The sequence below is a fragment of the Epinephelus fuscoguttatus genome, linkage group LG13 (assembly GCF_011397635.1).
Source record: "Epinephelus fuscoguttatus linkage group LG13, E.fuscoguttatus.final_Chr_v1".
Lineage (NCBI taxonomy): Eukaryota > Metazoa > Chordata > Actinopteri > Perciformes > Serranidae > Epinephelus > Epinephelus fuscoguttatus.
Genome location: NC_064764.1, coordinates 32,953,714 through 32,979,091, shown reverse-complemented (window position 1 = coordinate 32,979,091; position 25,378 = coordinate 32,953,714). Strand labels below are relative to the sequence as shown.

The 25,378-nt window shown below is 41.2% G+C and overlaps 1 protein-coding gene across 1 annotated transcript in view; it reads left to right on the top strand.

Annotated features, from left to right (window-relative positions):
- Nucleotides 1–1,959: 1,959 nt before the first annotated feature.
- abcb6b (ATP-binding cassette, sub-family B (MDR/TAP), member 6b) overlaps nucleotides 1,960–25,378 on the top strand; it is a 50,532-nt gene continuing 27,113 nt past the window's right edge. The window contains exons 1-14 of the mRNA XM_049593899.1: nucleotides 1,960–1,998; nucleotides 5,018–5,213; nucleotides 10,764–10,856; nucleotides 11,057–11,133; nucleotides 12,924–13,039; nucleotides 13,204–13,325; nucleotides 13,508–13,617; nucleotides 14,583–14,648; nucleotides 14,830–14,955; nucleotides 16,969–17,045; nucleotides 17,383–17,446; nucleotides 20,665–20,750; nucleotides 21,567–21,624; nucleotides 21,830–21,934. Of these exons, the coding sequence (XP_049449856.1) occupies nucleotides 1,960–1,998; nucleotides 5,018–5,213; nucleotides 10,764–10,856; nucleotides 11,057–11,133; nucleotides 12,924–13,039; nucleotides 13,204–13,325; nucleotides 13,508–13,617; nucleotides 14,583–14,648; nucleotides 14,830–14,955; nucleotides 16,969–17,045; nucleotides 17,383–17,446; nucleotides 20,665–20,750; nucleotides 21,567–21,624; nucleotides 21,830–21,934 (1,335 nt within the window). The remainder of the gene's footprint in view (nucleotides 1,999–5,017; nucleotides 5,214–10,763; nucleotides 10,857–11,056; nucleotides 11,134–12,923; nucleotides 13,040–13,203; nucleotides 13,326–13,507; nucleotides 13,618–14,582; nucleotides 14,649–14,829; nucleotides 14,956–16,968; nucleotides 17,046–17,382; nucleotides 17,447–20,664; nucleotides 20,751–21,566; nucleotides 21,625–21,829; nucleotides 21,935–25,378) is intronic.

The window sequence follows — 25,378 nt, the reverse complement described above, 5'->3', positions numbered from 1 at the left end:
CCCCCCACTACGCACACACCTTGCGCACCGAGCTATTCCCTGCTGAGTTACGTCACTTTTATAACAGTGTTTCCCATACGTTAATTTATTTAATCTTATGTCATTGTAGAGATGTCCACAGCACATTCGCTCAGCCCCTCCTTGCCCTGCTCGCTCTTTCTTTCTTTGTCAGATCACAAATGAGACAAGAATTAGCTGCTAGTCACCCCACAGTCCCTCTGCCTTGCTCCCCACCGCTGTGGACTGCTGCACCAGGTGAAGAGCAGGCAGCAGCTGGGGAGTCGAGTTGTATTCACTCCTTTGCAAATCCCTCAGTACCAGGTGTCACAGCGGGCTGGTGGCCAGCAACAGCACTGGGTCTACCCCGTGTAACAGCAGCAACAGAAAGTTGGCTGCTCCGGGGCTGTTTCATCCCCCAGGGCTAGGGTTTGCACTGACTGGAGGTTCGTCTCTGGAGCTGCTGTTGGCTCTCCTTCCCGCTGGTGTATAGACGCAGGGAGTGAGGTGGAGAACACGCTATAATTCGAGGCTCTAGCTGACAAGCTGCATAAATGTGAACTTGAAGCCACAGCTGTGAGCCTTAGGCTCCAGTTAGCAGAAGGCTGAACTATTTGCAACATTTTCTGATGTGTTTGATTTATTGTCAGACTCTCTTCTAGAGTCTACTTTTGATAAGTCCATCTTCCTGTTTTGTGTTGCTTTGCAGTGTGGGCAGTTGTTGCCAATGCTGGAATAGCAACTTTCTCGACAGGATTCTCTGTCATTGGATCAGGCTTTCATTAAAGAAACATACAGGTGCATCTGCATTTGAAGAACAGCCAATAGGAATGCCTTCTTTCTGAAGTGGCCTGTGACTGGTCAGAGTCTCCTGTCATGTCTAGATTTTATAAAACCAGAAAACAGAGCCAAGAGGAGGTGCAGTTTTCTCTCAGACAACTTGAATTACAATAAGTATAATATGTTTGCCCAGTGTCACTGAAATAAAACTGCCTACCCCAGCTTTAAACCTCTAGTTTAAAGTTGTTTTCAGGGGGTGAGACAACAGTTAAAACAAACCCTCAAAAGTGAGCGTGCTGTCTTTTATGTGTCCTGCTGGGCAATGGGCATAAACGAGACATGAGGAAACTAACAGGTACGTGAAGTGATATATTATATCATTTTTTGCAACTGAGGGTCAGATTTCGTTAAATTTGTTAACTCTACAGCTGTAGGGCTTTAGATGAAATGCTGTTGAGCCAAAATACAAATTGGGTTACAAAGTTAGATTTCATGTGCTAATTATATTTTATGTATTTTCCAGCAAAAAGTGTTTCTTTGTTTCAGCAGGGGCAGAAGTAGCGAAAGAAGAACAGAGGAAAAACATGAGTGTTATAGAAACCCAGTTAAATATATTTAAAAAAAAATGAATACAGTGAAATCAGTTTATTGAAGCTTGTTAGTCAATACATTTTACCTGTAAATATTTTTATTAAAATGTAATTACATTTATTAAAATGTAAAACGTTTAATTTTAACCTGCCTAAAATAAAGGAAAGTGTCTTAGATATCTATTTTATATTTGAGCTTTAGATTTTATTTTTTACAACAGTTTTCTCACCACCTTGTGTTTATTGTACTTAAAAAAAAAAAAACACTATCACACCCTGTTGGACCCTCTCTCTGTCACACACACACACACACACACACTGCCCTGCTCACAGCTCAAAACAAATGCTGACCACAGGTACTTTAAATTGAAAGGCTCAAAACACTACTGTGTGTGTGTGTGTGTGTGTGTGTGTGCCACCACTGTGACTGCTTTTAAAATCCACCACAGCAGGTCTAAACTCTGAGGCACTAACACAGCTCCAGTTAATGAAATATTTGTCGGTAATCCTGTGACTGGACGTGTGTGTGTGTGTGGGGGGGTGAGTTGTACCCCGCAGTAAACAGGAGGCGAATCAGATGGCAGAGGTCACTATGAAGAGTGGAGGAAAAAGAGGAGTTGTAAATGTTGAGGTGAGTTCTGCTAATTCTGCTGTATGTTTATTCTACATTTCAGAAGTTAGTCAGATGTGCATTTGCCAAACAAACCAGTAAGTCATCATCCTCGACTTCTCTCTCTTGTAAGATGGAAACGTGTCATTAAAAACCTTTTTATAAAACACAAATCTCACCTTTGCATATAGTCCAAGTTTACTGTAGAGCGTGGAGCGGGCTCTTGCCCCTCATGGCCTCACGTTGTCTGTGTCTCGGCCAAAAGGTTGCACTTGAAAACACCCCAAAGACCACAGCCAATGGCCAACAAGCATGTATGATCTGCGCCTGTGTGAGAGGAAAAAACTCTCCATGCCAGGACACGGCTGTAGTCTGTTTTCCTCATTAGGAAAGGGATTCAAGACACTGGTTAGCCAGTTAGCTCATTAACAAAACAACCTGATGTTGAAGAAACAAATGATAATTACCGTGCACTAGCAAAAACATAACACAGTTATAAACTATATCTGCTAGAGAGCTCAATGGCTAAAAAACTAATCTTATCTAACAAGTTTGTTTAGATCTCACTCCCTCTTGAGTTTATGCTCAGGCCACACTGCCTGTGTGAGCAGAGTGTGTGTGTTGCAACACCGCTTGTGTTTTTTTTTGTTGTTGTTGTTTTTGGTGCCCATGTTATCAGGTTTGAGCAGCAACACTGATCACGTGAGCAGCTCTTTTCAGGTGTAGCTGGGCTGTGGCACATCTAGCGAAAAGAAGTCTCACCTATTTTTTCCCGTTTGTCGTGTTTGGTAAGATAGACACACCTTTATTGAGCCCACAATTGAGAAATTCCAGTGTTACAGCAGTCAAGGGGAAAGAGTCAAATTAAAGATTTCAATATTTAAAAACTATTTAAAAACTAGGCATGCAGAAAAAAGTACATAAGATACAAGAAACAGCAATATTGTGAAATTTTGTGAAAACGTGTTTGTGAAAATGATCTTTTGATAATCATATTGATGTTACACCACCTTTCACCACAGTTTCAATGTCTATATCTCTTAGATGTGAAAAAAAATCTGTTTTTTCAACCTTTCCTGTTTCCATTTCAAAATAAAAGCCCTCTGACTCTTCATTTGTTAACACAAGGCTTTTTGTTACAAGATATTTGCATGCTTGTGTTGTAGACAATGCAGCTTGCTCAGCTCCATAAATGAGCGGTGTATCAGCTTTTAAGTGTTAAAATACAGTAGTTACAGCAGCACCGCAGCAACAACGGTGAACACCACAAGCGTGCGACTTACAGCAGTTCAGCAAGTTAGTCATCACACACTGCTCACACAGGCAGTGTGGCCTGGACATTGGTCATTTGTTTGCTTTCCTCACTTTAGATTCTCTTCTCGTCTTTACCTGCCCCCAGGTCTTTTATCACATCCCTAAGAAGATGCGTTTTTCAGTTCTTTTGGGGTGCACAACAGGAGCGAATTAAAAGAGAAATTGTGTATAGACCATTAAGTAAAGGGGGGAAGGAGGTGCCTGATCTGGCTGCAAAATTGGAAGCACTGTTTTTAACTCCCATACTGAATGTTGTACTAAATGAAAGTAAGACAAGTCTTTGGGGTAATTTTGCTAAATTCTGGGTTGGACACCAGGTACTAAAAAAAGCAGGAATTAGGTTTCCCCTGGATACCCCGCATGCAGAAAATAGACCTCCACTCTATGAGAAAGTAATATCCTTTGTTAAATCGGGGAACTGTGTAAAACTTTCATTGGGACAAGTGAACAGAGTAGATATAGAGGAATGCTTAAAACCCGAGAAATCAAAAGTAGTGCCTGTTGATAAATTAATTGAAGATGAATGTCCTAAAGTGTGGAAAAATGTTAATGCACAGTTTCTTTTAAATGAATATAAAGATATAGCATGGCAAATAGTACACAAGTGCCTGCCAACTAGGGAATTTTTAAAGAGAAGAGGGTGCTCTGCGAGCTCTTTGTGTCCAAGAGTTGGCTGTGGGGGGGGGGAGGAAAATGTGTCGCATGTGTTCTGGTCATGTAGCTTCACTCACGAAGTTTGGGCCTCCTTTAGGGTGTGGCTAACAGAGCTATACAGAGTGCCCACTGAATCTGATGTTTTGTATGGTGTGTTGCAAAGCAGTGATAGAAAAAAGTGGGATAGATGGTGGGCGGTGATTAATTGTGTTAAAGAAGCCATATGGAGGAGTAGAAATGTGATGGTGTTTAAATTTTTTTACTGTCAACAGAATCCACAACAAATCTAAGTCTAACATTGACAAGGGACTATCTGTTAAGAGATAAAATTGGGAATGCAAAGATCTGTGGAAAATAGGAAATTGTAATATATCCAAAAAGCTGTTAGAAATAGCCTACTTTTAACACCTCTAAAGGTGTGGGTCTGTAATATTCACAATTATTATTGTTCTATTTTGCAAACATGAGTGTGCATACATGAATTTGAGTGTGTATACATATTGCCCTATGTCATGTATGATGGATTTGTTTTCTTAAAAAACCTTACTGTGGGATTTAAGTGGTAAAATGTATCTCTTTGCTTGAACTAAATAAACGTCTAAAAAATCAAAATCAAAATCAACTTTAGTTTCTCTTCTTGTGGGCTGAGCAGGACTGCCAGTCAGAGCGATTTCATTTATCGATGGGTCAGATCAGAAGAAGCTTCATTCCTCGGGGAATGGACAAATCACTTTTTAAAAAAAAAAAAAAAAAAAAAATATGGAGCACTTCCACTGCAGTGGCTGTTTTCTGCTCTCTGGCCACAGAGGGGAAGTATAAGCCTATTTTGGCTAGGATTTATTGGTTGCTATACAGTTACAGCTAATGTTAAAAATGAAAAATTATTTTAAAAAAATTACTTTTGGTTCAGTCTGAACTCACTTCTTCTGTTGTTAAAGGTGACTCCAAACCCAGAATGGGTTTACACTAACAAAAGCATTCATAACACAAGGCATTCATAAAATATATGGTATATAGTCCATAATAGAAAATAACAAAAGCCCATATTCTGACTTCCCCTCTCTCCACCCAGATCCAGCCCTCCTCCTCTCCCTCTTCTTCCTTGCCGTCTGTGTGGCAAGGCTTTGGGAGGAAGGTGAGGCTGTTGCTGCCGTACGTGTGGCCTAAAGGTGCTGCAGCGCTGCAGGGACTGGTGCTGCTGTGTTTGGGCCTGCTGGTAGCAGAGCGGCTGGTGAATGTGCTGGTGCCCGTTTACTCCAAGAACATTGGTAAGCACCTAAAAAACAGAGACAAAGGAATAAGAGATCATGATACTTCTTAGTTCTCTAAATGTGCAGTTTAAAACGTGTGGTATGTAGCGAAACAAAAACTGAAACACTTTAATACACATCTACTCCAGGAGCAGAACTTAAAAATGAAACAGCTGCATTTCACAGTCTAAACTGTAGGTGCCAGTGTGCTCAAGGTTTTTGTAGTGTGGTCCACCTTGGTCACTCATGTCCTTGACTGATTGTACCCTCTTTTTCCTCCCAATGTGTTTGTACCCTCTGAGTTAGGATGTTGTCATACTGTGAAAACAGCCAAAGTGGGACCAGAGCTTACAGGAAGTTTGTCTGTTGTACAGGCAGAGTTGGTTGTGTTTTCATTTATTTCAATGACAGTTTGCTGCCACTTGATTTAACATTGATTTAGAATATTTTGATAGACTTTTAATTTGAAATTGAGTATTAATTGGAGAGTTATGCTCAATCAATGAAGTTTTGCACATATTTATCATATTCAGCAAACCATACTTGGCTCCTGATAGGCATGAAAAGAATATTTAGGCTTCTATTTCAAGTTTATTGTCACATGTACAGAAGGCAAGGCAGCTTTATTTGTATAGCACATTTCATACACCAGGGCTCATCAAAGTGCTTTACAGAGCAATAAAATCTAAAGCATAATAAAGAATACAGATTTACAATAAGCATAAAGAGAAAAAAGATATAAAAGGTAAAATGAATTACTAAATGATTTACAATAAAAAAATTTAAAAAATCACCATTGGGCTCGCCTAGGGCATCAAATGTGCTCGGGTCACCACTGGGAGCAAGTAAAAAACAACCTACAATGCTGGGGGAATATAAGAAGACATGTTGATCTGGGACAGCCTTGATAGCTGTGTCTATCTTGTCTACAGTGCTCGCCATGATTGTTATGACTCCTCATTGGTATTGACGCACAGCTTGACCGCAGCTTGATGACGGTATCAGTCTGCCTGTGGTGCTGATTTGAGAAAGATCTGAGAAACTGTCGTAACCTACAGTGTAGCCTGACGTGCACCACCTTAGAAATGTAGCTACACGTCACAGTGACGCAGACCTGCTGTCTGTTTCTGTAAGCTGAAACCATTTCCCTCAGTGGAAACAAAGCTTTTATTTACTTTAATTTCACAGATAAGAAACAATAAACTGTGAAGACAATAAAGCCTCCACAAAAACAGCATTTTAAGTCTTGTGTGTGATTTATCCTGGCTTCATATGAGCAGAGGAAATCTGTGCTGTTCGCTAGGCTAATTTATACAATGTAAAATGCCATAGGCTTGTGCTAATAACGTTAGCATGTTGTATTTGTGTGGAAAACATGTTTAGTATAAGACAGTTGTTTTGTCAGTGAACCTTGTGAGTTGTAATGGAGCTGAATTTTGTAACTTTACCTTTGTTAAATGTTGCTGCTGCCCTGGTTTCATATGAGTAGAGGAAAAGTCCACTAGCTGCTAGGCTAATTTATACAATGTTAAATGCCATAGGCTTGTGTTAAAACATTAGCATGTTGTATTTGTGGGGAAAATGTGTCCACATAAGGACAAGTGTTTGTCTGTGAATGCTGCGAGTTTTAGTGAAGCTGATTTGTGTACTTGTGTTTGAAACTGTCTGTATTAAGCCATGTTTAATGTGTGTTTAATGTGTGTTTTGAATCAACTAAACTTTAAGTACAAGACATCAAAACTAACTGGATAACAATTGTAAAATACTGACCAATAACTATTCATCCCAGGTTAATTAAATGTTCAAAACCCAACAGCTGAATAGATCCATAAAAAAAACAGAAAGAAACATCACTGTAAACTAAAACAATATTTGTCCTGGTGTCGTCAGTTCTTGTAAAACAGTTTAGCTCCTGGAATGAGATCTTATTGGGCTGAAGGAGGACTCCATCTCCATTTTTCAGGGGGTGTCATCATTTGCCAAAGTCTTTTGTACCCTGTTTTGTACACAGGACTGCATCCACCACAAGGCAACGACCCAGAAGTCTCCACTTCAGAGGAAGTCAGCATTCAGTTTGTCTTCAGCTACTTTCCCCTTTAGAAAACTGGCCATTTGGCTTTTGGAGCAACATGAAAGTATAAGCCAGTGCTGCGAGAATGAAGCCGAGCGCTGCTTTGTGTGATGAGGAAGGTGTGGAGGAAGTGGTGGTGAGGGGGGGATTTGGTTGGTGTGTGTGTGTGTGTGTGTGTGTGTGTGTGTGGAGGGTTTTCTGGGAGGTCACCCCTCCTGCCAGTCATGCTTAGCCGGCATTAGCGGCCTTTTTCGCGGAGTTAACACACCGGTACAACGGACGTTTTGTCTCTGGGTCCGACCCTGCCTCCCACCCTCCGACTCCAGGACCTGATGCCAGAGAGCTGAAAATACCCCCCACTGAAAACACACACTGGAAAGTCAAAGAACGCATAATACACACATTGCTTTATTCATTTCTCTTCATCTTTTTATCTGATTTTCTCCCTTCTTTTCTCACCATGTCTCTCTGTCTGCATCTTCAGTCTGTCTCCTCCTCCTCCTCCTCCTCCTGCCGCTCCCCTCATCTCTGTCGGTTTTCTCATTTCATCCTGATTCCCAGCACTTGTACAAAATGGTAATGAATGTGAATGAGATTGTGTCTGTGTGGCAGAAAGGGGAGTGTGTGAATGTGCTCATGACTGTGTGTGTGTCAGTGGTGGGAGATGAACTCAGATATTTTACTTGAGTAAAAGTAGCAGCAGAGTGTAGAAGTACTCTGTGTACTATCAGTACACTTAAAAAAAAAAAGTACAATTCCCACTTCTCTTGCAGTTCACATCCATGTCTGTGAAAACAGGGACGCTTTACACTCATCTTCCCCCCGACAGCACAGAACATAATGGCCAGAAAAGTGTTTTTGCAGACCATTATGATGTCACAGTGATGTTGACCTTTTAGATATAAAATTTCATCACTTCATCATTTTATCCTGTTGGACATTTATGTGAAGTTTTGTCATAACTAGTGTAACCCTTTTTGATTGTAGGTGTTCCCCGGTTCTTCCAGGCTGTGGGTAATCAGCGGGCTACAACATATGTTTCTTCCTCTTTGTTTGATGTTTACCAACACGGCAGAACAGTACTAACACATCCCAACTTAGGGGTACAGCATCTTCTCTTCACTTTTAAGCACAAGGCACTCACTCCCTCTTGTATCATTCATACCTGTCCCCACAAAACAAGGACAGGTAGGAGCCAATTAGCACGTAACCAAGGGAACACACACTGTCTCCAATTACACACCGCACCTGAAAATACAAATGAAACAATGTACAAAGCACTATAACTGACAATGAAATAATAATTTACCAGTAACTCAATAATGCTGAATCAATTACTTCTTAAATATCAATCCATTTCTGTCAATATTTCCCCTTAATCCTACACACTAGTCCTTTAAATAAACGTGTAAAAGTAGTTGCATTAAAATATACTTTAAGCACCAAAATCAAAAGTACTGGATATGCAGAACGGCTCTTTTCAGAATAATCTTCTATTTTTGAAATATAATTATGGATGCGTTCATGTGTTCATCATGGTAAGGGTGTAGCAAATTTTAACCACTGCTACTACTGCTGGTCACATTATTAATCCCCCCTGGCATCAATAAAGGCTTATCACAATCTATAATAATATCATCATAACTTATCTATTGATTATATGTATTTTTCTTTTTTTCAGTTATGCTTTTTATTGTGTCCTTGTGAAAAATCTGAGTCTACAGCAACCTGGAACATGACACATACAGTTACTTGTACATATAATAACAGATGGCAAGATTGTAAAAGTATATCAAAGACTAGTCCATACCCATTGGTAGCTTTGTCACCTTCTACCTATGCCAGTCCTCAATGCCTATGTGCAGTTTCACATAGATCGACCACGACACACTGACAGTTTCTGTGATTATGTACAGCATACCATACCATGACTTAGTCATACCAAAAATTAGAAGAAAAAACCCAAAACATTGGTCCACAGGGGGAGCCACAGCGATCGGTCGCATTTTAGCCATTTTTAAGCATTTTTCTGTTGTTATAGCGCCACCCAGTTGCCAATTAGAGTTAAATTTCTCCAGTCACCTTGAGGCGTCCTGTTCTACATATCTACCAAGTTTAATAAAAATCCATATGGCAGTTAGGCCTAGATAAGAAATTAGCTCTCTAGCGCCCCCATTTTGTTTGATGGGGTCAATAATGGAGGGGTCCCCTCAGATTATGTGTGGTCATATGCCTACAAAGTTGCGTGGTGATGGGTGAAACCCTTGAGATGTTATACACCTTTATGTGATGAGCCACGCCCTCCGCAATATTCATTGCCTTACAGAAGCTCAGTTTCAGTAAGTTTTCCAACTTTTGCCAAGAGGGAACTTTAGATATTGGTCCCTAGATTATGTTCACCCAGTTTCATGCAGATCGCTCAAACTTCCTAGGGAGAGATCGATTTCAAGTGTTTTTCAAAAAATTCAAAATGGCTGAAAATCTATATAAGTGGAAGTTATGGGTTCTTGAGGCAAATGTGTTCCTCATGAGGAGAGGCATCTCTGTGCAAAGTTTCATGTCTCTACGACATACGGGGCATGAGATATGCCCATTCAAAGTTTGCAATTATAATCGGTTGCTATAGCGCCCCCCTTTGGCCAATTGATGTAATATTGCTTCATTGGCATCCTCCCATGACCCTCTACCACTGTGCCAAATTTCACATGGATTGACCAAGTCAGTGAGGAGAAAAACATGGAACAGACACACACACACAGTTTTCATCATTATATAGTAAGAAAACATTATTCATGCACATAAAAGAAAATAAAGGTACATAAATAATAATAATGATGATGAATAAATAAATGAATAAATAAGGTACATTTATACAACAGATTTCCTGCACAGGATAGATGCAATGTACCTAATGTGTGTATAAGGCCCCTGCAAGGCACATTTATCAAAGCGTAAATAAAAATACAAAAATAAAAAATATATATATATATATATATATATGTAAAATTGATTAAATAGAAAAATTAAATAGACAAAATAAAAAAATTAAAAAGAGAAATAAAACTAAATATTATGTAAAATCAATATGAACTAAGTTAAGGCTGCAACAGAATATATTATATATATATTTTTTTTCATTATTAATCTGAAGTTGCAAGGAAGCAAAGAAGCAGTATTGTAGTGGAGTAGAAGCATGAAGCAGCAAAAAATGGAGATATTCAAGTAAAATAAGAGCACCTCAAAACTGTTTTTATATATACTTAGTTACTTTCCACCACGTGTGTGTGTGTGTGTGTGTGTGTGTGTGTGTGTGGTTGGGTTTAACTGTGAAAATCAGAGGCCTTGATTATAAGAAATGCGGCAGAGTTCATCTTTAATGTGCTGTTTTAACGTGAAGTACCTGAATCTGCTGGTTTATTGTTGCTGTCATGTGAAAACTAAAGCTTCTGATGGTCAGGACACTAACAAAAAGTGTTGTGTGTGTTGTGTGTGCGCAGTGAACGAGCTCTCTGCAGGAGGCGGCTGGACTACACTGATTGCCACTGTCTGCATCTACACACTGCTCAAGTTCCTACAGGGCGGAGGGGCAGGTGTGTGTGTTCATAATATAGAGGAACAAGTGTGTGTGTGTGTGTGTGTGTGTGTGTGTGTGTGTTCATAATATAGAGGAACAAGTGTGTGTGTATACAAAATAAAAGATGTTCATGCCACAGAATGTAAGTTTCATGTGAGCATGAAGTTCTCTGGCGTCTTCCCTCTCTTATCTTTCTGTCTCTGTTGTTATTCGTAGGCACTTCAGGTTTTATCAGCAACCTGCGTCAGTTCATGTGGATCAAAGTTCAGCAGTTCACCAGCAGAGGCGTTCAGGTACCACTCAGACTTCCTCTTCTTTACTTCTATGTCTGTTTGTTTCCTGATCCTTCTTCTTTGATGTGTGACTGTCTCAGTTGTATTTCCCACTGTTTTGTTTGCTCGTGTTCACCCTGCAGTATGATTACAGGATGTATCTGCTTTATCACAACTTGGAGCTCCCATTATTTCTATCTGTAATAATAACCTTATACCTGCCAAAATCAGATGGAAACATCACTTTAACAAAGTCTTATATACGTTATGACATATTTACTTATATGATCATACAGACTGTAAGCCAACAGTTGTTTAGCTGACTAGTTATTGTGTATTTGGAGAGATATAAGTGGCTCACCTGTAATGGATGTTTACATCAGATAGTTTGGGTGATCATTTTACCGTTCGCCTTTGTTTTCCCTTCAAAATACACTGGACCAAACTGGGAGCCCTGATTAAACAATCTGTAGCTCATGGTCTAAAGCAGTGGTTCCCAACAGGTGCAGCCATGGGGTCCAGATTTATCCTTAATCATTTGTACAAAGTCGACACAGTTATATATATTCAGCATCATACTTGCCTTTGGCCATGTAGTTGGGCCAGTTTGTCATCTCATGTCAAGTATTCACAACACTCTAAAATAAAATGTTGTTTTGTTTTTTTTGGGTTTTTTTTGACATGTTTGTTAGTCACTTGGGGTCCATTCAGAACGGTCCTGTGACCCACTTTTGGACCACAACCCACCACTTTGGAACCACTCGTCTAAAGCATGTAGCAAAAGTGCATTTAGGGTGTGTCTAACTCCAGTTTTTCTGGTTAAATGGCACATAATCTAGGCACAAAGTAAGGTGCAAGGGGGATAAACTAATCATGGGTGTGTTTGTGGTGTAACATGAGTTCAACCAATCAGACTCATCTCCCATTCCATTTAAAAGCCAGGTGTGTCTGCACCTGACGCACTGCTATTTACATGGCAGATTCAGCGAACTGGAGAAGCAAGAGGTTTTTGGTTGAGAGTAACGCAGTCAGAGCAGTGATGTCACTGCAGCAAATATCGTGGGGCGTTTAAGTTGGACAACTAAAAACTGTTTTTATAAACTTGACCGAGGAACCAGAGCTAAACTTTTAGCCTCTGACTTGATTGATGAAGTTACACTGCTCCTTGTATGTAAATACGCACAGCGTCTAATGGAGAGTGGGACAGCAGCTCTGCTCTGCTCTCTGCTATGTTCACCTTTTACAGAATTAAATCAATATTTTCCTCATTAATGATGTATTATTTTGCCCACCCACAACCCATCCACGCGTCCCTGTGTGTGTAACAAGCAGAGTGTACGTGTGTTGTGAACCTGCCTATGTAGGTGCATTATTTCAGACCTGTTCTTCCCTTATGAACCTCTGCGTAGTTTGACATCAGGCCAGATTTTAGATGGTCAATGGTGCAATCGCGTTCTGCTGCTTTAAGATAGCAGTACTCCACAATGCTGACCACACCTCATTTTAAGACCTTCATGTCCATAGGAACACAGACTACTACTACTTACACATTGTGGGCCATGGAAATGGTGACTGCATTGGTCTAGAACTACCACTGACTGTTGAGCTGTGCTGTGTGCTGCTGTGGGACTAAATACAATGCTTTTGTCCCTTGCGCCTTACTTAGTGCCCCGATTATGCAACATTTAACTTGCAAAAGCAAAGTTAGACATGCCCACAATGCACTTACACAATGCATTTTCGATCATAGGCTGTATATTGTTTGAATTGGGTCCTAAGTGTCTCTCTGTCTCCCTCCCTCCACACTTCAGGTGTGTTTGTTTTCCCACCTGCACGGCTTGTCTCTGCGCTGGCACCTGGAGAGACGCACTGGAGACGTGCTGAGGAGCGTCGACAGAGGCACCTCCTCCATCAACAACCTGCTGAGGTAGGACAGGAGGAGGCAGATAAGAGGAGCCTCACCTCACATGACCTGGGTTCAATTACCCAAACAAGTTCTCGTCTTGGGTTCAATGAGTGTATTGAACCACTGAACCCAACACACACATGAAGTGTGTGAGTAATAACCTTTTGGTTGTGTTCTGTCTGTAGCTACATCCTGTTCAGTATCCTCCCCACCATCTGTGACATCATCATCGCCATCATCTACTTTGTCTCCTACTTCAGTGTCTGGTTTGGACTCATCGTTTTCACCTGCATGGTCCTCTATCTCAGTGAGTGAGTGTGAGTGTGTGTGTGTGTGTGTGTGTGTGTGTGTGTGTGTGTGTGTGTACTGTAAGTGTGTTCACTCACACTGATGGCACTAGCTACTCTGCAGTCATAACACACACACACGGTATCACACTTTGAGAAAATAAATACATGTCAATTCTAAAAACGGTCCTGTTGTCTGCAGCCTGCACCATCCTGATCACAGAGTGGAGGACCAAATACAGGAGAGAGATGAACAACCAAGACAACAACGCCAAGTCCAGAGCCGTAGACTCACTGCTCAACTTTGAGACGGTAGATACCTCTACACATGTTCCCTGTTTACTTCCTCTGTTTATTAAAGGTGTAGACCAGACTGGCACATATGGCTCACTGTAGGTTCTGTGCAAAATGTCAAGGCCATGCTAACTCGCTAATATTCTAGTCTAATGGCAAGTTTACTCGTTAGCGTAGCCTACCTAGTTAGCAAGCTAACTCGCTAACCCTGCAGGGGTCCATGTCATTGGTTCAACAGCCCATTGGTTCGACATCCCATTAGTCCGACTGTCCGTGGTGCTGAACGGCTCGCAGCGGGCGTATGGTGCGCCGCGACTGGCTTGAGGCGGAGCAGGCTCACAGCTTATGTGTTTGTCACTTTCTTTTTCATTTTAACCCACACCATGATCTTTTCCTGACCCTAACCAAGTGGGTTTTGTGCCTAAACCTAACCAGACCTTAACCACAGGGCGTCATGATGATTTCGGAACGGACTTAGGAACAATGGGTTTAATATGGTCAGAACAATGGGATGTCGAACCAATGGGCTGTCGAACCAATGGGCAGTTCCCCCCTGCAGAAGCTCATGAGGTTTTTGTTCAGTGTTACTGAGGATTGTGTTCAATTGTACTAACTTCATTTTGGGAAAACTAGCTCAGCTTTGAAGAAGCTCAAAGTAATTTTGAAAGAAGAAGCAGAGGAGCAGCACACTGATGATGTCAGAGGGCTGTGATTGGTTGACTGCAGAGTTGGTCCAGGAACACAATGTGGGATGTTGATCCAGGAGCATGTCCTGCTTGGCAAAATCACGTTGTGCGTGAAAACTCCCAGCTGTGGTGTGCGTTTGACCGACTGAGATGTTCAGGTCGTTGTGTGATGTTCAGAGAGTTTGAAGATCGTCTAGAATGTTTTTAGGTTTTAAAGCTGGAGGTCATTTCAAGATAAAAAGAAGATTTTTCAGGATGTTTCAGTCTGCTCTCTCTGAATCAGATTTGTTTTCACAGGTAAAATATTACTGCGCTGAGGAGTATGAAGTCCGCTGCTTTGAGGGAGCCATTCTGAAATATCAAGTAAGCTTGAAAGGTGACATAATCTGGTACCACAGACCAGCTAAGGTCCACCAGACAGCTCATACCTGCTTGTTACAAGTAGATAGAAAGTACTCGATTAAAATCATACAAATCAATTTTTAAGCATTTTGTCTATAGGCTATATGTTGATTTCAATTTCATTTGTGTGCTGATTATGTAGCACTGTGAGTGGAAGAGCTCGGCCTCGCTGGCTCTGCTGAATCAAACCCAGAACATCATCATCGGATCAGGACTGCTGGCTGGATCTCTACTCTGTGCCTACCTGGTCTCCGAGGGACAATTTCAGGTATCAGTGAAGACTAAAAGAAAACAATAGAAGCCAACATGAAAATCAGAAGTCTACGTACAAGTTTCAGATGATCATCTCCAGACTTTGACATGCACAGTGTGAATCTGAACTTAGATGTCAGCCCATTTATTTTGGTGGTTAAAAATATCAGTATGAAATGAATTACAGAGAGTTTTAAAACCTCCATGTCTCATCCCACTGGCTGGTTTTTAACTCTTAACTTTGACTCTGACTGATGATCGTCTCTGACGCTGTATGCACTTTTGTTATGTCTGTTTTTCTTTTTCTCTGCTTTGCTCACGTCTCCTTTGCAAAAGAGACCTTAATCATGATGAGAATACCTGACAAAATAAAGGTTAACCAGGATGATGTCATAGATCGGTGAACTAACAGAGGAAGATGTTAAACTCTGTGTAGTGAACTTCACTCAGATATGACCTCAGTGACTCAGACACTGTGACCACAATGACTTAGACATGACGTCTGTGACCCTGACATGACTGTGATGCCTTACATAACCATAACCTCAACAATCTGGACTTGACCTCAGTGACTCAGACATGACCTGAATCAGTCAGACACAACATGAGCAACTCAGTAACCTCAGTGAGACTTTCTCCAGAACAACTTTATGAGATGATGATATGTCAGATTTGTGTCCTAAGCCTGTTTGGCCGCCTTCAAGTGACCAAAGTATGTGAGAAACTCAGCCCAGTCGAAAATGATAGCATTGTATGTTTCTGCAAACCATGCATACATTACATTCATCAAGTGAGGTACTATCCCTTTGTGACCCGTCACTGTGTTACCACCGGGTATAGTGCCACGAAAAAAAGTTGTCTTGTAATAAGAGATAGCTGCTTTTCCACCAGGGCTGCCCCCGACCAAGAGTTTTCCTAGTCAACCAATAGTCATCATTTAGGGCCATTAGTCGACTAGTCTCCTGCATGTTTATGATATTAATGTAATGATTAAATGATATATTTTGGTGGTTTGAGTTGAAGGTGTGAGAAAGAATAGTATCAGTAACATTGTTAACACTGTGCTACATTACAGAGAAATACAAAACCGTACTAATGAACCTTCATTAATATAGGCCTATATTTTATCTCCAAGTGCACGTCACACACTGAGCGAGCCGCCTGTTAATGACGCTGTGGGCTAATGGGCATGTAGCTACTTCCATGTTTCAGATGATACGTCATGTTTGTAGTCGACCAATGAAGATGAGTTTACATATCACCTTGGGTTCGTCCTTCACCTTCTCAAAATGATCCCACTCTTTGGATTTCCTGCCCGACATGTTATTAACTAGCCTGTGGAATAACCCCAGGTACCAGCCCTGGAGATTAACCTGACTCCTGTCTGACTGCTGAGCGTGGACACTTCCTGTGTCTGTCCTTTCAAATTAAATTCACACATGGTCCAGTCATGTAGGTTTTGATTTGTTTTGACAAGGTGCAGCTCTGAATAAAGTTTCATGTTTGTTTGTTTTTTCTGCGACCAACAACCAATGAAATCTTGCCGACTTATGACCTTTCTAGTCGACTAACATTTGATCGACTATCAGGGGGCAGCCCTAGTTTCCACTGAGGATAGTGTCACAAAAGGCAGTTGTTTTTTCTGTGACATGGCTCCATTTCCTGCCAGGATAAAGCCACAAAAAGTGGTCATTTTTCACGAGACATCGCTGTGTTTCCTGCCACCCAAAGCAGGTATTCCATGCCGAATAATGACCTATTCCTAACCATAACCAAGTGATATTTGTCCCTTAACCTGGTCACACTTAAACCACAGTGTTGCTGAAACATAAAGTTCCAATGTATCTGACACATAAATTAGCACAAATGTAACATATCTGTGGTTTGCAGAAACGTACAAGGCCAGCGTTTATTCTGCCAACTGGGCTGGTGAAACTCTTCCCAGTGGGAGGCTGATTGACATGTCTGATCCTTGATCATTTTAGGATCAGTAATGTTCAACTACTCTGTGTGTTAACTTCTCCATCAGGTTGGAGACTATGTTCTGTTTGGCACCTACATCATCCAGCTGTACACTCCTCTCAACTGGTTTGGTACCTACTACAGGTGAGATTACTGTGCAGCACAGGAGGCCACTGACCCCTGCAAGAAAAACAAAGATCTATGTTCATCAGAGTCTGTCAGTCTTGTGAACACATAACATTATTTTCAAAACTATGATGGGAGGCTTGAGTAGAGAGCTTTTCTACAAAGACGGTGCTGTATTTTAAATACAAATGACTGAATAAGTGAGAATTAGATGAGAGATGAGATGAAAAAACTGCTAATACCACTTTCATTTTGCTGCGTCTAAAGCCAGTTACACTACTTCTCCTCCTAGTGCGACTGTGACCGCCACTACTGCTGCCTCTAATAATATTGGTTGTGCACTGTGTCTCTGCAGACTGATTCAGAGTGCATTTGTTGACATGGAGAACATGCTGGCACTGCTAACGGAGCAGAAAGAGGTGAGTCACAAAGCAGAATAATCATCTGCAAAATGTTTCGAGTTTATATAATTCATTTTGAGTTAAATCTGTTCAAACACAGCCCAGAAGTGAGTGCTTTACTTTGATCAAATCAAAATCAAATTAACGTTATTCATCCGTTAGGAACTTAATTTGTGTGAAAACGTCAGTGCTTACACAACACATAACCGAACAAACGACAAAGGTAATTTGACAACGTACAGTTCAGAGTGCAGCTTGAAACAGTTTAAGATGTCTGCCGTAAAACTGCTGAAAAACGTCCATAAATAAGTGATAAATAAGGTCAAGCACCCAAGCTATCTGAAGTATTAATGAGTCTGACAGAAGGAGGCACAAAGCTTGACATGGTCCACTTGGTCTTGAGTGGGAGTGACCTGTATCTGCGGCCTGAGGGTGAGTGTATCGGTTGTGTATCTGAGGCTGTTTGTCGTCCTTTCATTTTAGTCTGTCTGCTGTAGATACTACTCAGTGGTTCCTGATCCAGTGCAGTGGTTTTGCTGCTGCTGATTTTGTTGAGAGTGTTGAGGTGGACGTTGTTCAAAGCACCAAACTAAGAAGAAAGAATAACTAGCATAATCAGACATTAAATATATATATAGAGAGGAGTGTGTATAATACCAGTATAAACTAAATGTGATAGTTACAGATAAGTGGATTATAAAACTAAAATCTTATTAAGTGTTCATTTCTGATCGCTGTGCATCAGCTGTGCTCAGAAACGGAGAAACTCACACAGTCGGAGGTCAGCAGATTAGGAGATGAACAAGTGTTTGTGTGTGACTTTGTGTGTGTTTGTGAGCATACTGAAACACACAGTCTGCGTGTATGTCTGAGTGTGTACATGTGTGTGTTTTGTGTGTGTGTGTGTGTGTGTGTGTGTGTGTGTGTGTTTGGTGGGAAAAGGCGTCCTCCGGCTGCTTCACTAAAGGCTCCTACATTCACAGGCCCTTGATATGGTAAACAGCCACATGAATGTAGACAAAAGCATTAGAGCACCTTAAAAACACAGCAGCCCTTTTCTTTGGCTTGGGAAGCTGCGGGCGAGGAGAGTCAGGGAGTCAGGGAGGAGGAAGAGGAGGAGGAGGAGGAGGGTGAGGAGCAGGTCAGGAGGGAGAGAGGGGTCGCAAAAAGCTGAAAGTTATAATTCATCAAATTCCAATCAAACTTTGCTGGAAATATTTTGTGCACAAATTAAAGTATGATGATTCAAAAAAGGGAGAAAAGGAGGGATGGTGTGAAAGAAGAGGGGAAGTGAGAAAGGAGTAAAAGTGGAGCATGATGGGAGAATCCTTTCTCTTGGGACCCTTCTTGTCTCCTTTTCTTTTCTCCATCCTTTCTCTCTCTATCTTTTCCCTCCCTCTCATTCCTTCACACTCCTCTTCTTCTTCTGGTATTGTATTCATATCGGTCCCCCTTACGGTTCTATATCTTCCTCGGAAATAGCAAAACACCATCTGCTGATGAAGACAATGTGATACGGTTGAAAGCACCAGAACAAGCCAGTCGATGCATCTTGAGTTGAGAGTGAATTGTAAATTTTCTGGCATCTCCACTCAGGCTATTCTTACACCTACAAACAGTATTGCACCATAATTTCTATATCACCAACTGCCAGAATAAATGTTGGCACTGTTTGTTTCTGAAAACAAAGGATGCGTTACGTTTGTAAGTTATTGGACATGTTGAAACTTTGCATTTCTTTACCTTTAAACAATGCTGCAGTTAACACGTGGTTAGGTTTAGGAACAAAAAGCATTTGGTTATGGTCAGGAAAAGATCATGTTTTGGCTGAAACTACCTAGAGACAACCTCAAGGACACCTTACAAGACACAGTTAAAAAAAATAAACAAGCAGCAATGTATCCATAGATTATAAAATCAAACAATTCCATAATATACAAAATAAGTGAATAAAATGACCAGACAAAATCGTAATTTTTTCGTAAAATCATCATCAGTGCAGGTCAACTTGTATGTCACCATTAAATCAGACTGAATATTCCAGCTTGAAAAGGCATGTTTTCAGACGGGATTTGAAGGTGGAAATTCATTCATTCAACCTTTATTTATTCTCGAAGAATCACTGAGGGCTTGCCCTCATTTTCAATGATGACGTGAGTACAAAAGACAAATAATATGCAGTTAAACAAAACAATAAAAAGGCAGTAACAACATAATTTAAAAACAATTACATTCAAAGACAGAGTATTTATGTACCATGGTTTTAAACTGACCCACTGGAACGAGTCAATATTGCGAATGTCATGGGGGAGAGAGTTCCAGAGGCAGGAGGCAGAACGGCTGAAGGCTCTAGACCCCATGGTGGTCAAGTGGGCAGATGGTGATGTGAGTTTGAGTGCAGAATTGAAGAAGAAGGACGGGAAGGTGTGTAGATATCAAGGAGTTCAGATAGATATGAGGGGGCTTGATTATGAAGGGCCTTAAAGGTGAGAAGCAGTGGCATTATCCTGGAAGGAAATGTAGTGATATTTTGGTAAAAAAAACAATCCCTTTTGTGGCACTATACAGGTGTAAACAGCAAATTGCAAAGCAACAAGTCGCTAAAAAAAAACACATATGTATGGTGGCTAAAAAGCCACTGGAAACACGGCAACAGTTCGTTAAAAAACACTCATTTTGTTGTGTGCTGATCTGGAACAGTGGTCTGCAGCCTGGCGTCTCGTATGTATAGCTGTCATGTATCCATGATTTGCAGAAACTTACAATGCCAACATAAATGCGATACAATCCACATAAATGTGAGCTAGGAGGCTTTGATCATGTGACCTATGTACTTTAGGCAGTCCTCCCTCATATGACAGGAGCGAAGGAGTAACTCAGGTTATATAAATGAAGTATAAAGGGCAATAAAGTCCTTGTGGGGAAAAGGGTGGTGTGGGGGTTGGGTCAAACAAAAATAGGACTTAAACCAAGGACACCAGGGTTCATGTCCCGTCGGATACCAAAAGGTACATATGTAACGTCACGTCATCACGTCATCATGTCAAGTTCACAACCATGATTCTTTTTCTAGACCCAATCTAACGAGTAGGGATGTTTATTTGTGAGATATAATACAAACTGTTATATGAGGATATGTTGCTCTACTGTATATTCTGGGACACAAGTTAAAAACGAATCTCTCCTCTCCTCTCCTCTCCTCCTCCTCCTCCTCCTCCTCCTCCTCCTCCTCACAGATTCAGGATGCTGAGGATGCACAGGACTTGCAGCTCACAGCAGGTCAGGTGGAGTTTGACAGAGTCTGTTTCAGCTACGTGCCTGGGTGTGTAGCCAACAACAAATCTGTTCACAATTTGAATCCACTTTCATGTAATTTGACCTGATTACATTCAGTTGTAACTGAAAACAGAGAGATGACAGCGTTGGTTATTTAGTCAAAACCTTAGAGGGAGGAGATCAGTGTGGATGGTAGGACATATATCAACCATCAGACTGTGACACTGGTGACCTCTGTGTGCATACCGTGTCTTACCAACAGTCAGTGTTGGTTTGTTTTAACCACGATCACCAGGTTTCCCTAACCTAATGCAAACAATTGTGTTGCTTAAACCGAACCAACTCTGACTAGAGGTGACAAAAGGAAGTGTCAAAAGACATTTTCAGTCCTTTAGGTTGGAGGACATGTTAAAAACAAAAATTAAAAAATATTAAATTGTTAAATTAAGAAAAATGGTTTATGGTGTATGTGAAATTATTTGGGATATATGTTCAGTCACAATTATATAATTTGAAACTGTTACTCTGGGGCTTTTATTTTGAAAGATAAACTCAATCTGTCAGTGAAGACGAAGCACAGGTGGTTATCATCACCTGCTGTCTGCAGGACGACTCTTATTAATTAACACTCTCATTAATTTGACTGGCCTCCTGGGCTCATTAACATGTACAGTGTGTTACATTTACAACATCAATCAACAACAGAAGATCCAGTGTTGGTGAATTAAATGAGAATAATTCACAATGGACTCAATGAATCCATCTACTGTAACTTTTATTTTTCACACTTTCTTGGTTTTGTTTCATTTTGTCAGTTTTGATCCTGACCGTTTCTGTTTTATTTGTGTGTTTGTGTATGCAGCACTGAGATTCTTCGGGATGTGTCCTTTACAGTGGAGGGGGGACAGACAGTCGCTTTGGTAAGTTTTCCTCTGTTTAATACAACTACGTTCTGATTGTCCATAAAGTCTTATTTCATGGATCACTATGACCAAATTCAAAATGACATATTTTCTCACTTGCAATACCTCTGGTATCTGGACAGTGGTGGAAGAAGTACTCAGATCTATTGTTTAAGTAAAAGTAGCAGAACTGAGACTTGGCTTTTCAATGATGTGTGCACAGGTTGGTCCATCTGGATCAGGGAAAAGCTCCATCCTGCGTCTATTGTTCAGATTCTACGACCCTCAGAGTGGCAGCATCCGCATTGACGGTCAGGACATCTCAAAGGTGATCACACACTTACACATAAAACACAACAGAGGAGGGTCCGACAAGAGTAAGACAACACCACAGCTGTGCTCCATTGACTCTAATGCAGTCGTTTCAGATTTCCTTCATTTTCAGGCTGGTTTTGTGGATTTGGAGCTAAATGTTGTGCCAGGGGCACGTCCTGTATTAATGATACTCGTTACCTGGAGAGGTTGGAAAAAGATACACGTTTCTTCCCTGTTCCAAAACCAAAATCAAACCCTGAAAAGTGTAGGGTTAGCTAGCTAGCTACTGAAGATATAGCCTACTGAATGTATACACATGCTGCTTTTGTTTTTTAATGATTATAACAGTGAAACAAAGACCGACCCTGCTGTACAGGAACCAGTGAAGGGAAGCAGGGAAACTTTGCTAATATTCAACCAGCTGTTTGACTTCCCCTGGAGATCCCTGCCCGTCCGGCGGCGGAGGTCCGGATGCTGGCAGCAGCACGGGGGCGAAGCCAAACACTGTTCATCTGCACCCACTGTGATGCCACACAGCTGGTTCAATATCAGCAAAGTTTCCTTTTATATGCATTGTCTTGTGTGGCGATCAGCAGTGATGTGGTGGTTCACTTTTACACTGTGATCTGTAGCCTATAGTTCGGCTTTAGCTTCTAACTATCTTTGTCTTTTTAACCTGTTGTTGCTGCTGAGTCAGTTTGACATCCTGGATATATCCTTCAAACACAGACTGTAGACCCCTCTGTCTGCTTCTCTCTGGAATCACTGTGATATGATAATATTTCTTCAGGGAGTGCAGTTAGTTACAGTGTGGGCTTCATGCTTACTCTGACAGCTTGTTGGACCATCACAAAGGGGCGGGGCTTAGCAAAGGATCAGTTGTAACAGTCCGTGTTCCTGCAACTGTTTAAATTCTGACTCACATCTAAATGTTATTTTCTGCAACCAACTCCACCAGAGATATTAAGGCAAAATCAACCATATCATTCTGATTTTTTATCCAGACACACAGTATATAGTGATTGCGCTTGCAGATCTGCATATCATAGAAGACTGGACTATTGGCCTCGGTGGAGGTCTGCGCTCTCTGAGTGCCCTTCTAGTTCCTCTTTTTTTCTGTCTCTCACTCTTCATTTCTTGCATCTGCCTCACGCACCTTGACTTCCACTTTCCCTCTCTACTCACACACACACACACACACACACACACACACACACACACACACACATAGCTAGGCTGAGTGTGTAAGCTCCAGTCACACTGTGAATAAATCATAGTAAAAGGTTTTTGAATAATGCAGCAACGAGTCCAGACGCCAGATGTGTGTGTGTGCGTGTGTGTGTGTAAAGATAGCCCATTTATTGCAGTTGTAGCTGAAATAACTCTGTTTATGATTTGCCAAAAGTCTTGATAAAAGCCAAAAGCAGCAAGAGCACACATGCACACCTGCTTTATTACCACAGACGTGCTAGTTCAGAGGAAGAGGCTGGTGATGATTATCAGGATGCTCTTTAATAATCACACAGCAGGAGGAACATGTTAATCAGCACACACACGCACACATGTGGTCGTCTCTTTGATCAGATTCAGACTGTTTATCAATCTGGGTTTTTAGGCTCGTTAAGAGGGGGAGGAAGAGCAGGAGGTACTAAAACACCTCAGCTTCCTCCACTTCTGTTGTTGTGTGTAGGCTGCACCAGGGGCTTTTTATTTTTCTATAAGTCTCTCTCTTATAGTTGTTGTATGACAGTTAAATCAGATTTGGCTGTTCAAAACAAATATGCGACTGTTTGTTCCTTTGTTTCCATATAGAATTTGACAGTTTGAACGGGGTTCAGCTGGACACTCAGGGTGACAACGACCTTCATGTTCTATAGTAAATAAGCCAAGTTAGCCTCCTGAGCTAATAAATGACCTTTGCTAATGACGCATCAGAAATGTGAGAAAAATACAAACAAAACTCACTAGCTATGTTTCCATCCAAAAGTGATTTGAAACACTGGGAAATGCGCATTAAAAGAAATACGAACCCTGTGTGTTTCCATTAAATGTATGGACTTTGGTGAAAACTACGAACTTGCGTGAGTTTTCTGCAGAACCGGAAACAAAACAAGTCTTGCATTCTTCTTCTTCTACGTTTTCTGGTGGTTGGCAACCAGCTTGTAAATGCATTACCGCCTTCCCGACCCGGAGTGTGGATATCACCATGGAGAGAGGTGCGCTACGTCAGACTTAATTCGAACATAACTGTTTCCATCCCCCGTTTTGCGAATCAACATTTTTTCGAGTCAACCAAAACCCGGCTCAAGCAAGCGTATTTTAGTTTGTGCGAATCAGGGGATTTTAATTCGAATTTTGGAGTTTCCATCATAATTTTCCAATGCGATACTTCTAGATGCGCATCTAAACAGGCTGATGGAAACATGGCTACTGACTGTATCCTATTAAATTGCTATGAGCTGTAAATTCACCACTTCTAAGCCACTCTCTCATGTCTAAATAAATGAATAGATTGATTTCCCCCAACCAAAACAGCCAATATGACCACCCCTAAAATGGCATATATTACCATTCAGACGGTTGCAGTTTAAAACATGTCCTTAACGTCATGAAACAGTTGCAATTCCACTCCAAAACTACATGGTTAGTTTAGGAAAAACATCATGGTTTGGCTTTAAATAAGTACTTTTGTCACTAACATAACATGATTTATGTCACATCACATATGATACATCACATCCATAAATAGCCTGGCTACACATGCTAGCATACTAGGCTACGCTGACTTGTTTGACCCATCCACCACCCCTCCTTCCTCCATGGACTTCATTCACCTACACAGGCTTTTCATGCCATGTCATCACACTTCCCCCTCTGCACCTATAATAATTACCACAGCCACTAGAGGGTGCCAACTTACAACAAGCATTAGTATGGGTCATAATAAGCAGCTTGCACGGTAAATCTATGTGGTATTTTTTTTTCTCGACTGTTCTAAGCAGTAGGCAGAAGATAACGTTATCTGGGAGCCCAACTGGGCAAAGCCTCTCTTCCTGCGGGCAGCTGTCTCCATCTCACTCAGACTCATTCTGGCTCTGGGTCTGCAGCTTCCTGTACTGGAGAGCAGTGTGAAAGCAAGGAGCTGGCACTCTGCAGCTACATCTGGGGACCAATATGTCCCCAGATGTAGCTGCATACTGTCTGACAAGAAACAAACAGGAGACTGCTCAGCTTGAAGAATCTCAGGATGCTTTTACACCTGCCCTATTTGGTTCCGTTCAATTGAACTCAAAGTTGTTTGCCCCCTAATTGCGGTTTATTTGAGCAGGTGTGACCACAGCAATCACACTCAGGTGCACACCAAAACAACCGGACTGAGACCTTCTTGAAGAGGTGGTCTCAGTCCGGTTACAAACGAACTCTGTTCCGACCTGGATGTGAAGCAACTGCAGTCACA